This window comes from Anas acuta, chromosome 1 (assembly GCF_963932015.1).
Source record: "Anas acuta chromosome 1, bAnaAcu1.1, whole genome shotgun sequence".
Lineage (NCBI taxonomy): Eukaryota > Metazoa > Chordata > Aves > Anseriformes > Anatidae > Anas > Anas acuta.
The window spans coordinates 16,892,335-16,904,625 of record NC_088979.1 but is presented as its reverse complement, the minus strand read 5'-3'; the positions used below and the strand labels follow the sequence as shown (position 1 = coordinate 16,904,625).

The 12,291-nt window shown below is 42.0% G+C and overlaps 2 protein-coding genes and 1 long non-coding RNA gene across 11 annotated transcripts in view; 2 read left to right on the top strand and 1 right to left on the bottom strand.

Moving 5' to 3' along the window:
* ELMOD1 (ELMO domain containing 1) overlaps nt 1-2,665 on the bottom strand; it is a 41,868-nt gene extending 39,203 nt beyond the window's left edge. For 2 of the 6 annotated variants that reach the window (XM_068670362.1, XM_068670374.1), the window contains exon 1: nt 179-327. The gene's annotated coding sequence lies outside the window, so the exon portion shown is untranslated. Of the gene's footprint in view, nt 1-178; nt 328-511; nt 637-2,518 lie in introns of those variants that run through there. The other 4 variants (XM_068670363.1, XM_068670366.1, XM_068670368.1 and 1 more) reach the window with 4 other exon arrangements.
* Nucleotides 2,638-6,307, top strand: LOC137850353 (uncharacterized). 2 transcript variants are annotated; one of them, XR_011092502.1, is made up of 3 exons: nt 2,638-2,754; nt 5,137-5,232; nt 5,404-6,307. It is a non-coding gene; the product is annotated as an uncharacterized lncRNA (long non-coding RNA). The 2 variants fall into 2 exon arrangements; XR_011092508.1 differs by lacking the exon at nt 2,638-2,754 and adding an exon at nt 4,600-4,653.
* A 5,189-nt stretch (nt 6,308-11,496) lies between these two features.
* ALKBH8 (alkB homolog 8, tRNA methyltransferase) overlaps nt 11,497-12,291 on the top strand; it is a 48,429-nt gene continuing 47,634 nt past the window's right edge. Inside the window, exon 1 of one of the 3 annotated variants that reach the window (XM_068670345.1) lies at nt 11,497-11,637. In XM_068670345.1, coding sequence (XP_068526446.1) covers nt 11,620-11,637 — 18 coding nt within the window. In that variant the 5' untranslated portion in view covers nt 11,497-11,619. Of the gene's footprint in view, nt 11,638-11,682; nt 12,287-12,291 lie in introns of those variants that run through there. The other 2 variants (XM_068670353.1, XM_068670354.1) reach the window with 2 other exon arrangements.

The following is a 12,291-nucleotide window of genomic DNA, read 5'->3' as shown; positions in this document are numbered from 1 at the left end:
TTACTCGGGAGCCACTGCAACTTCAGCCCGTGATAGCCAGCGGAAAAAAAAAAAAAAAACAAAAAACACAAACCCACCCGGGCCAGGTGCCCCTGAAGCCCCCCCGGTGCTCCCCGCCGAGGGGGTCCCGCGGGGTAAGGGGCATGGGGAGCAGCCCCCCGGTGCCGAGCTAACTCACCGCTCCGTTACAGCCCCATGGCGCAGCGCAGCCGCCGGCCCGGGCCCCGCTCCGCTCCTGCGGCGCCCGGCGAAGGTGAGGAGGAGGAGGAGGAGGAGGAGGAAGGCGGTGCCGCCTACCGGAGGGCGAGGAGCAGCGCCCAGCCGCAGCCTCCGGGCCCGCCCCGCGGGGAGGGGACGGGGGGCGAGGGGCTGGGGGGCTCCATCCCTTCAAGGGCAGAGCCCCTCGCCCCCCCCGGGCACGCTGTGTAAATAGGGTTGCATCTAAACAGGCTGGCCCGGAATTAATTAATGAATTCATTCATGACCCGGACAGCCCGTCCCGAGGAAATACCTGTGTCTGTCTGTCTGTCACTGGGGGTCACAGGCGTGCAGCCCGAGGTAGCCCCAGCAGCGCTTCAGGTTGCCCCGTGCTGTAAGGCGGCCGGGCTGCCCGCCCCCCCTGCCACAGGAGGCTTTCTTTGAAGCCGTGAGCCCGCTGTCAGGCCACGTTCGCATCCCCGCCTGCTCCAATAGTGTCTTAGTTTGGGGATGTCCTTTGAAATAGAGGTTAATTAGCATTTTCAAAGTGTTTTCCGTGTCTGACCTGAAAATAGCGCTCTGCATGCCTGTTAAAGGAACATAGTTTAATTTCTTCCAGGTCTCCTTTTCCAGTCACTTCAGTCCTGCTATCACGATGCTTTGGACCTTAAAGATCATCCAACTCCAGCTAATTATCAACTGTTACTATAAGTATGGTGAAAATACTAAGGCCAATATGTTACACATTTAATGATGGCTAGGAAACCCTCAGAGGAGCCCCACCAAGTGATGGGCATCAGGCAGCCTTCCTGCCTCATCTCTCATTTGAGCCATGTCTTGCACAGCCAAGGAAGGTTTCAAGCCTATTTCCATGTGTGAATGCAAACAGAAAACTAATTCCTTTTCCTGTCTCCTGTGTTACAGTGGTGTTCCTATTAACTATATCCCAATGAGTTGTTTTGACACTACAGACCCTTGCTTTCAGTTTCTGAGCCTGTTGGGAACTGTTCTAGCACTAGATAGCAGAAGCCACTTTCAGGGGCTTCAGTAGCAGAGTTCAAAGATGCTTCCCAGAATTGGTTTACAAACTGAGCTTTGAGAGACAATTCACTCATAATCCTGCAAGATGAATCATGAACACTGAAAGACACGTTCACAGCACAGAAGTAGCCCGTTTTCCCAGATGCCATATTCTTGCCCACAAACATGAAGGCATTTAAAACATAAGCTGGAAAGGATCAATGACTGTAGCCCCTTCCTCTCACAGCAGATTTAAGAGATTAAATCACTGGGCATGGAGTTTCCAAAGGGCCTCCTGCCCATTCCCAGGTCAAAGCACCTGGTATATGGTAGTCATACAACGCCATTTAGGACCAGATGAGATTACTGACAAGCCCCTGTTATCCAGCTGTAGTTTGATGTACCCATTCACTCAGCATCTTAGGATGGAAGCTACCTGTGCTTATACCTCTTATGTTGAGCATCACTGTTCTCATGGAAAGTTAAAGCTAAACAACATTTTAAAGGTATCAGGGGCATGGATAAAAAAAATCCCTAGTTCTTATGATTATAAAGAGAGAACTATGCTGTACTTTCCATCTAACAGCATAATTATATTTAATTTATGGCAAATGAAAGAAACTGTGCATTACAGCAGAAATACTTTCCTCCACTACTTCTAAATAAAGCCTGTACATTAGAAAAAAAAAAAAAAGGGGGTAGAGGACTCCACTAGTTGAGCAATGTCACACTTTCTCAGCAATAGCTCATGCAGCCTGCTGTATGCAATAAAAACAAAACAAAGCAGCAAGGGCACCTGCGTGATTAATTTAGTATTGGAAAGAAGGTGACAGAAGTGGTCAAAGAAAAAAAAAAAAAGAAAGAGAGATAACGGTGAAAAATCAAAAGCTCAAGTCCCTCATAATTTTGGTTGGAAACTCTTGTTGTTGTTGTACCATTCACTGATACGGACAAGATTGATAAAGAGCATGCATGCCATGCCCTTGTGAAGAACCTGCTGTGTTTTGACAACACACAGTGCTTTTCCCAGAAGTGCCACCCAAGCATTATTAAATGCACCATAAGGAGCTACTCTTCAGCTAATGCTTTCATAGTGTTATTTCATTTTGACAAATACGATTTTTCATGCTTTAGTAATATGGACAGTGGCTAAATGCCTTAAGTAAAAAAAATACAAATACAGCTAAAACAGATAGAAGAATGAATATATTTTACCTAATACTAGAATAGTCATAAAAATAGTAAGGAAAGATAAGAACAGAATAAAAACAACCCCTATTTACATAAAGGACTTTCTTACCTCAATTGTAAAAGCCAGTAGCCTAGATTATCATTCTATTTAGATTTTGCTCAGAATAAAACATGCAACTCTCAGCATAAGTTAAAACCTTTTCAGGCAACTTTTAATCCTCCTCAGCTGCCCCAGCCTGCAGGGGACCCTTTTGTCAGCTGGGAGGTGTTGGGGTGTGATGATCCACACCTTCATCTTTAGTCCTGTTGCTAGCACTTTGTCTGAAACCTGTGGATCAGCTGAAAGTTTGTATTTTTTATTTCTTAGTGCTTGATCTTCTGGCTCTACTGAGATGGGTGCGATTTAAGAGTCTATAATATATTAGGCAATTGGTGACAGTGCTGTGCATTTAAAAGAAAATTGCTGTAATAGAAGCATACTGCTAAGTAGAATGATACTCATGATATCAAAGGAACAATAGTGGATTAAGTACTGCAGGACCAACTGCTGTGTGTTTTTTATTACTTTGAGCTGATCAAACTTTTTGCTTGTGGGGAAAAGCTCTGTATTAAAAAGGCTATGCTTTCTCCTGGTATTCTTGCTTCCTGGAAGACAAGAAGGGTGATTTCAGCTAAAATAGCTATTTGCTCTCACTCTGTATGAAAATACATCACACCTCGTGTCATTTGGAACCCCGTGCTTTGCATGAAACTGCTGAATGTGGGCTTTAGAGCTCCATGAGAAATGACCAAATGCTGGTCTGTGGTGAACTGGAGGCTTTCCAAAGTCGCAAACAGATGACAAAGGAATGCTGTAATTAGCAAGTCTGATGCTAGCTCTTCTGTCAAGATGTTGAGGGAAGAATCAAGCTCAGATTACTCAGGGTATAGGATGGCATCATGCAAACCGTGTCTTCTGGGAGGTGTCATATGGTTCAGGTGACCAGGACACTCATGTAAAAATACAGACAGGAGGACAACATTCGTCTGAGCACAGCTTATCGCAGTTTTCTGCACACGTGCATTTGGGTGTAAGCTCCCTGCCAAATAAAAAGTACAGTAAGGGGGAGGAATCTGAAGTTTGGGAGGCTGCTAGTGGGAGCAGGAATCGCAAGAGAGGTAGTGAAAGGTGCCAATAGTAAATTGTTTTCTGTACCACGTATGCAGGACAGGTGCTCTCAGTACAGTTCTTCCTCCTATATCATTATAGCCAGAAACTTTTGTACATCTGCCTGAAGCTTTATGGTTTGCTTTTAATAAATACAATGAAATATAAGAGGAAAAGGGGAAACAGGCCCCTAGGGGATTCATACAAATCAGAAACAGAACTAAATATCTCCAAATTTGCTTATATGTAAGAATTATAGCACTTTTGGAGCCTTTCATCTTAGGATACTCATGTGCTAGTTGGGCTAGTATCTCTCTTGTATGTCTGATACTGCACAACGTATCTACAAACCTTTTGATCTTATTCTGCATAATCATGGCATATCCTTGCTGGGATTTACTGGGTGAGGTCTGGGGTTTGTAGTTCATTCCTCCCCACTCCAAACAGTGCCCAGGTAATGGCCATGATCCCAAATTATGTGATGCAGTAAGGGATTCCCCTCTTTGGTCTGCATGGAAATTCAAGTAGGTGCTGAATCCATTCCTGGAACAGTGTCCTGTGCAACTGACAGATGTATGGGGACTTTCCTGCAGATATCCTCCCCCAAAATGCATTCCTACAAGTGAGCTGCAGAAAACTATAGAAATATGTTGTAAAGAACTAACCTGCTGTGGTGAAGAGAATAGTAGGATGACAAAATATGTTTCCAATCCTTACCATCTATAGTTTTGTTTGCTTAAGAAATCTGGTTCCCCAAATTAAGAACTATTTTCTTACTGTGTGTTAAATCATTGCAATATTTGAAATTTGTGTCAACGTTCTGCTTTGAAATATTGACCAGCTGGCAGCTCTTTGTGCCTAGCTCAGGACAATCATCAAACACAGAAATGTCCTGAGATGGTGTATTGCATGGCTCTTCTGCATTGATATTATTGCAACCACAGCACTTTAAACACAACCTTCACAATCATTTCTTAAACCTCTCTCCTAGATATGTTGTTTATTTACAGTGCTATACTTCATTTCTCTTGTATTCTTTCACAGAAGATGCTGTAAAGTTTAACATGGGAGACAATAGCAAAAGCATGTAGATGATGGTAAGAAGAGAGATGAAGTGTGTCAGGTTTACTCATATGGCCTTTAGAGAGATGACAGCTAAGTGAGGCAGGCAGTATGCTCATTTAGCTTACCCGTCTCTTGAAGCAAAGAATTCTACCAGAATGGGCTTTGTCTTCGTATGAATTAAGAGCACTTAATGTCATTATGTTTTAACTTAAATCAGTGTTTGATATTTTCATGTAGAAATAGTAAGAAAAAAAAGACAAGAATTTCAATTATTATATGCTAAAAGTGCTTGCATTTTTATCCTAATAAAAGTGAACAATCTTGAATATGCTGATTAACGTCAGACTGTGTCCTAATCTTCTTCATTAAGATCTGTACGAACCATATTATACATGTGTGAAGAAGAAAGAACTGTAGTTATAATAAAGAATTTTTTTGAAAACAAATTTTGATCAAGGGAAAAGAAGAGACACAAACGTTCTTTACCTGTTCTTCTTTTCCTGTATCCTCTGCAGTTAAGCAGATCCATACTCTGAATGCATATGCTGCATTTCTTTCAAGGATTACAAGGTGTTACACAAGCAATGATTCATAAAGATTCACAACCCTTGGTGAGTTGGGTAAATATTTATTCAAATGTCATATAGACTGACAAACTGAGTCACAGAGAAGTGATGTTTGACAAAAAATCCACTAATTTTGGATGAATCAATTTTTTTGTCCTATCCAGTTGAAATACTTGCAACTTCTTTTTTTTTTTTTTTTTTTTTTTTTTTTTTCAGATGTGTTGAATATGCGTATAGACCCAGAGAAGTCAATGAAAGCTGGATTACAAGAGCAAGCAAGTGGAGTGACCCAAATAACTGTTCATGATTCAAAATTTTAACTTAAATTCCTTTGCTTATGGTTGCACAGCTATTCTTCCAGATAAAGCAAATCTATTGCATGAGCAAGAGCTAATGAGACCTTCTGAGATGATTCCTGGAAGGGGCTGAAAGTATAGAGTCGCAGCCCATGGAACAGATTGCAATATTTTCTTCAGTCCTGTTGAAGAACCGAGGATTTGACCTAGGGAATTGCAAAAAACTTGAGAAATCTTAATATTATTTAGTTATGTGTAAACAACACTACGCATTTAAAAATCAGCTTTGCAGATTGTGTCTGGACTGCAAACACTGTGTCCTTAAAAATGCATTGACTGCTGAAATAGGCGTATTCACTGCCTGATATTCTATGATTGTCTTTATCTTACATTTATACCCTGAAGGATAACTGTAAGAATAGTGGTCTGCAGGTATGCAGGAAAGCAGACTGCCTACCTAGTATAGATATATATCAAGGAGGATCCCTGTGTAGAGTTGTTTTCTGAGCACCTACTAAATCCTAATTGCTTGTGACAGAACTGGGTTTTGCCAGGTTAGTGTAAGATTTTGACTGTAGGGCTAGAAGAGAATAATACAATTCAACCAGTAATTCCAGAAAATAATGCTTCCTGTCTCATTATAGGGAACAGGTGTAAAGAGCAAGAAGAGAATGTAAAGTATGTGCAGGCTTTGAAGAAGAGACGATCATTTTCAGCCTTTGTGCTTTGAATCTAACATGACTTTCAAGGCTAAACTAAAAGATGTGTTGGTGTGTTCAATAATTTGGAGGGAGATCGATATTTTGTATGTTTCTTTCAGTACTTCATATTATTCTTCTACACATTCTGACATCCTAGAAATTATACTAGACTAGCACAAGATAATCTTCTCCTGACTTTGCCTGAATTGCAAAGAAAAAGTCATCTGGGCAATGAAAGCAGCATTCCTTGATCAGCAGAGCCAACAGAGGACTCCGTTATTTTATTGGGAGAAGTGGTTCTGAGAGTGATTTATGGATGTAATCATCTCCAAGCCTAAAGTAGATGGTCCATGGACATGTCATGTAGTACTGCAATTGTATTTTCAAATTAAAATACGATGATAAAGGTGTGTAGTGCCTGATGAGAAACTGGTAGTGGCTCATTGCTTCAAAGTGCATGAGGACTGCTGTTCTGGAGCAGTGGGAATGCCAGTAGTATTCTTACAGCAGAGGAGTCAAGGCTCTGGAAATGTTTAAAATTCTAAGTCTCCAAGATTGCTTATGGTCAGAGAAAACTCAGAAGATTAAAACTGAGGGCAAAATAATTGCCTACAGTGTGTGATTTGCTTAGTATCAGTGCATGTAGGATTTCGGAGGCAGGGTACCATTCGCTGAGAGGTTTTATATAAGCAGAAAAAGCTGGCAGGAGACAGCATATCAGGAGCTGCACTGGGAGCTTTTAGTTGATCTTCATGGATATTATGCTTTCCACTAATTGTGTCTAGGGAATTTACATCTCTTAGAATCTTCCTTAAATCAAATGAGGAAACCCTCTGTCAACATTTGTGTGCATATGTCAGGAACCTTGCAAGAGCTGGAGCTCTGTACTGGCAATATTGATACTGAAAGGTCTTTAGACCTGTGGCATGCATGTTGGAATTACAGTTGTTTCTGTCTTATGCCTGAAAGTTTAGAAGAATTTTCTGAGGTCTTTCCAGGAAAGGATCAAATATTTGCTGTTCATAGAAGCCTCCAGAATTGTTCTCCATGTTCTAGTGATGTATCAATGATGATCCAGCAATGCAGGCACACCTTTGTAGTGTATCACAGAATCACTCAGGTTGGAAAAGAACTCCAAGATCCTCTAGTTCAACCTATAATCTAGTACTGACAAGTCCACCACTAAACCATGCTACTAAGTTCTACATCTACATGTTTCTTGAAGACCTCCAGGGATGGTGACTCAGTATCTGGCTATGGAAGTTAAAATTTTCTCCCTGCCAAGTCTGATAACACACGTACATTGCATTAATGCAATCTCAATGTGTAGCAGAAGTGCTTGGTTTAGTTAACCTCTGCCCAATCCTAAACATTCATTGAGCTTTTACGTTCCCTGGCTGATGAGGTCTGTAGCTGTTCCAACGCAGCGCTGAGATCTGCCTGCTCAGAAACTCAGAGAAAGTTGTATCATTGTGTCAAAGAAACTTGCTGCACAGGAGGATGGGACCTCACAATGATGGAATTGAACATACCAATAATTTTCTGTTTATGACACAAATCATACAATGTTATTGTGAGATTTATGCTATGTAATGTATTTCTAAAAGTTCTTATACCCTGAATCTAAAGATTTCAGGAAAAAATCAGCTTATATTAAAGGAAAGGGAAAACAAGTATTCAAGCACATATTATTTAATGTTCTGATTCTATTCAGAATAAAATATTTTTGTTTGCTAGTATTTGAAAATCAAGATAAATCCTGCCTTCACTGTAATAACTGGCACAACCCCCATTGATTTTACCAGGGCCTAGATTTCTCCCTGTCTCTGTTCTTGGTCTTATGCAATCGCTAAAAGATTCTGACAGATATTTGGGGGTTGCTTTTCTTTGTTTAGAAAGAAATATGCAATCTAGCATTGAACAGCACAAATACAGAATCAAAATGACATGCAGCACAGAGCCAGCCTTGCTATCTTCCTGAAAAATATAAGCCTTTGGCATTGCAGAGGTTTGTTATGGAGAATTTTACTATTGTAAGCGGCAGCAGTAGCACATTTTGAATTTAGGTCAACAGACATTTGTCAAAGTCCCTCACTATTACATGAATGCTATCCTAAAACAATCCATCTGTGTCTCATCACTTACTATGGTACTCCTTTACAGTACCATACAGTACCCACTCTCTGGTGATTTTGAGCTAAGAGGTTTCTTATTTCTGTAACAAAATGTTATTCTGGAACATATCCTATTTGTCATGATTCTTAAACTGCAGCTTCTTAAATCAAGAGATTTGATACAACAAATCCTGCTACCTTCCTGTGATATTCTTTTAATTGGCTTTGAAAATGATGGAAATCCAGTGTGATCACATTAGGCTAAAGCATGGCTTGGATTGCAGCAGTATCAAAGGGAGTGAGATTGTCTATATAACCCGTGTTTTATTGAAGGAAACAGAAGTGTTCTTATCTGTTTGCTTACTATCATATGAAGTGGATGGGGAATTAGAGAGAATAGGCAAATATGTCAAAGGTGAAACAGCTAACAGCATAGTGAATATTGTAATTTGCTCCTGGAATAAGTCATAAGCATTTTATTCCTCACCTACAAGTAAGCGGGAGCATGACGTTCTGCTTCAGAAGATGTTTCCTGATTATCAGTTATAAAAAATAAAATAAAATGAGATAAAGCCAAGTCTTTCTAACAGAGATTTTTTCTTGATTAAGAAAAATATGAAATTAATTTGTTAATTAATTCCAAACTAGAATATGTAGTGAATTTTCAAAGCAAAATATTATTCTAAAAATGGACTTTTTTTAAAGAAAAAATGAGATTTCTCCCAAAGTGCTTTTTATCAGTGATTATATTAACATGAAATGCAAATGTGTTTGAATCCATTCTTCTGTAAGCTATTTTGTGGGTTAGTCAGTGATGATATTGTTAACCATATGGAGATGTATTTTTACTTGTGGTCAGTAAGCATGGTGGTATCTGTGGGAGGAATCTGTACCCATGTTAACTGGCATTAGAAGGGACTGAACAGAGCTTCAGGGCTTAAATTGTAAAGGAAATGGTGGTTTTGATTTGACCAAAATAAGCTTATATTAAGAAAAACAAACAAACAACAACAACAACAAAAACACATGGCCATTTCTTAACTGTATTACTTTTAATTGGTGGAATTTTCTTATGTGCAAATGCTGTTTATAGAAGTTATATTGATATGCAAATTGATACATTTACAATGGAAAAACTGAAAGATTATTCCAATATGCATGCTGAATTCTTCACTACTCTTAATCATAAGGGGATATTTCAAGAAAAAAAAAAGTACACAATATGTCTCTTCTTCCCCAGAAAGCAATTCTGAAGAGAATAAAGCCGAATAAACCCAAACGATGGCTGGAGAACATAGGATTAGGCAGCTGCCAGAACCTCTTGGTTTGTGCTCTGAAATGTAACATCCCACTAAGCCTATGTTCTATTTCTTACCTACCAGCAGTGAGTCCCAGTGGGATAAAACACACGTAGACCGCCAAGTACAAGAACTGAGAGCCCACACAGTCAGGGCTTTGAATTGGAATGTGGGCACTTGAGAGAAACAACCTTTGGGCAGGTATTTTCCACTTGTCAGAACAAATGGTAATGAAGTACAAACTGAATTCATTAAAATCATCCTTTCAGTAGTTTTTGGGTTGCATGGTTTCCAGGGCTGAGAGCCTCACAGAATATCCTTATAGAGACAACAGCTGCTGGCACTGCGTGGTTGTTCTTTCCCCTGTTAATTCTGGCTTATAAAAAGACCAGACAATGCTAATACTTAGTGTCTGCAAGGGTTAACAAGCTCCCCACCATACTCTCACTAGGTAGACATTTCATATCCATGCTGTATGTGTGAGAAAACTTAAGCATAAGATTTTTGCTATCACAATGTCTCGTGAGGGTACACATGGCCTGTGTGGGTCAAAGATGGAAAGTGATGTAGGGCCACTGACTGTGGTGGAAGGAAAGAAGTGGGATGCCCTTTCTGACCAAATCCTGTCTTCACAGGCTGGCAGATGTGCCCCATCAGCTTCATATCCTCGGTGTGCTTGCACTATGGGATAGCTTTGTCTGCAGCACAGGTCATGGTATATACCCCAAGCAAAACATACCTTTTTTCCTGGGTAAGCACAGCCCTACCGAACTATATGGGGAGACTCTGAGTGTGGATCTGGGACAAAGTCATGGAGCTGGCTTCTGACTGCAGGTCTACAAGGCTCATTGGCTGCCTTGCATACCACCCACCTGGGTATCCCACATCAAATTGATCTTGAAAAAGGTTAAATACCCACAGAGGAGGTTGAGAGAGAGAAAAGAAACCAGCCTGGTAGTTAAACAGAGAAAAAAAATGCAGTTTTTAGATAATAAGCTATAGTGAGAATAGCATGCTAATAGAAAAAAAGTAGGTAATGCTGAACTTCAGTGTTTTGGAGAAAAAAGAGGAAAGAGGTCATATTGTGGTGGTGGTGTAGCATGAGGCTAGATTAGTTTATGATGGCAGAGAAAAATGAAGGGAACAGAAAATTTAGGTGTTTTCTCTCTGACTCAGGGGATGATTTAAGGCACAGTGAGCTGTGCAGATACTTCCTTCAGCAAGGCGCAGGTTGCTCAGCAGTGCAGATTTACTGAGCAGGCTTAGTGGGTTTACTCATGAGCAGAGAAGCAGTGTGGGGAAATACAAACATTGGCTTAGTCTTCATGTGGCCTTAGCTTTATTGGGGTGTTTTTGCCTTCCTCTGCCTCTAGCGCAGAGCTTGCTAAAGGTCATTTGATCAGCGCTGTCTGCAGCGGTGTCCTCTGTGGGCACTGACAACATTACAGTTCTGGGTGATAGCTCTGTGCCAGGTTTTGGGGTCCCAACTTTGGGTAGGGTATGCTGGATGGGTCTGCTCTGGTTTGTGTGTGTAACACTGTGTTTTGTGAAACAGAGTCCAGCATGAGACCAAATGCTGCTGCTCCACTGGGGATGTGGGTTCAAATGTTGCTGTGCTTCTGCTGCCGCCTCAGAGTAAGAATTCATACACTGGAAGGAATTTAGACATTGGAAGGAGGATGACGACGGTCTTGTGCACTTCAGTGAGGAAAAACAATCGTGAATCTTTGACAGCAGACAGAAGGAGAGGGCGGCGGCCACTCCCCTCCCTCCGCAAACCGCCCAGCCTCCCGGTCCCCGAGCACCGTGACACAGCCCTAGCCCATGCCAGCGCTCGGGAAAACCCATCAGAGAGCCCCGAGCACCGCCGTTTACGGGTGTCTTTTTTTCACCCAGCAGTATTTTTGCTCAGGAAAGGGCTCCCTCAGCCTTCGCCGGCCAGCAGGGACCCGTCCCGCTGGGCGGGCTCAGGGCGGGGCGCCGCCATGTCGGCGGGCGGAGCGGCGGGGCTGCCTGCCCCAAGATGGCGGCCGCCAGCCAGGTACCGCGCGGCGCCGGCTGGGGGAGAGGGGGCAGCTCCCCAGCGGAAAGGGGGCGGAAAAGTGTGCGCAGATCCTTGTTGTCATTGCTTTTGATATTTTTAAAAATAGCTACTATTTTACTATTTTTCACGCGTCCCCAGAGCCTGTAAATTTGAGGGAAGTGGGTGGGAGGTTTAGGTGCTGGCTTTCAGTGGTGAAAAAGCGGTGGGGATACCGACGGGGATGCGCTGGCGCTTTCAGGTGTTTTGAGGCGATGCCGGAACATCCAGGTTTCCCCATGAGAATTCTTGAATTTCATTTCTCCCACGAGTTTTGATGTCTCTATATATGCAGTGTCTGCCTACGTTTGTGTTTCGGTTTCCGGGGAACAAACCCGACCCCAAACCAGACGATGAGCCTGATAAGTGGGCGCAGCGCTCCCCCCGCTGGCAGCAGCCGCTCAGCTCCGCACACAGCAGCGGCCCCCGGGTGGCAGCTAAACTTTAAATTAACCCCAGTTGTAATGTCAGACCGGTTACTGATGCTGTAACCTGAGCTAGAATTGCGGGGGAGGTTGTTTCAGTGTATTTGGTCCATGCTTTTTTGTGTTTCTACCCTTATAGTCATGTTGGGCTTTGTAAAGTGGGTCTGAGATACCACCAAATACAGGTATA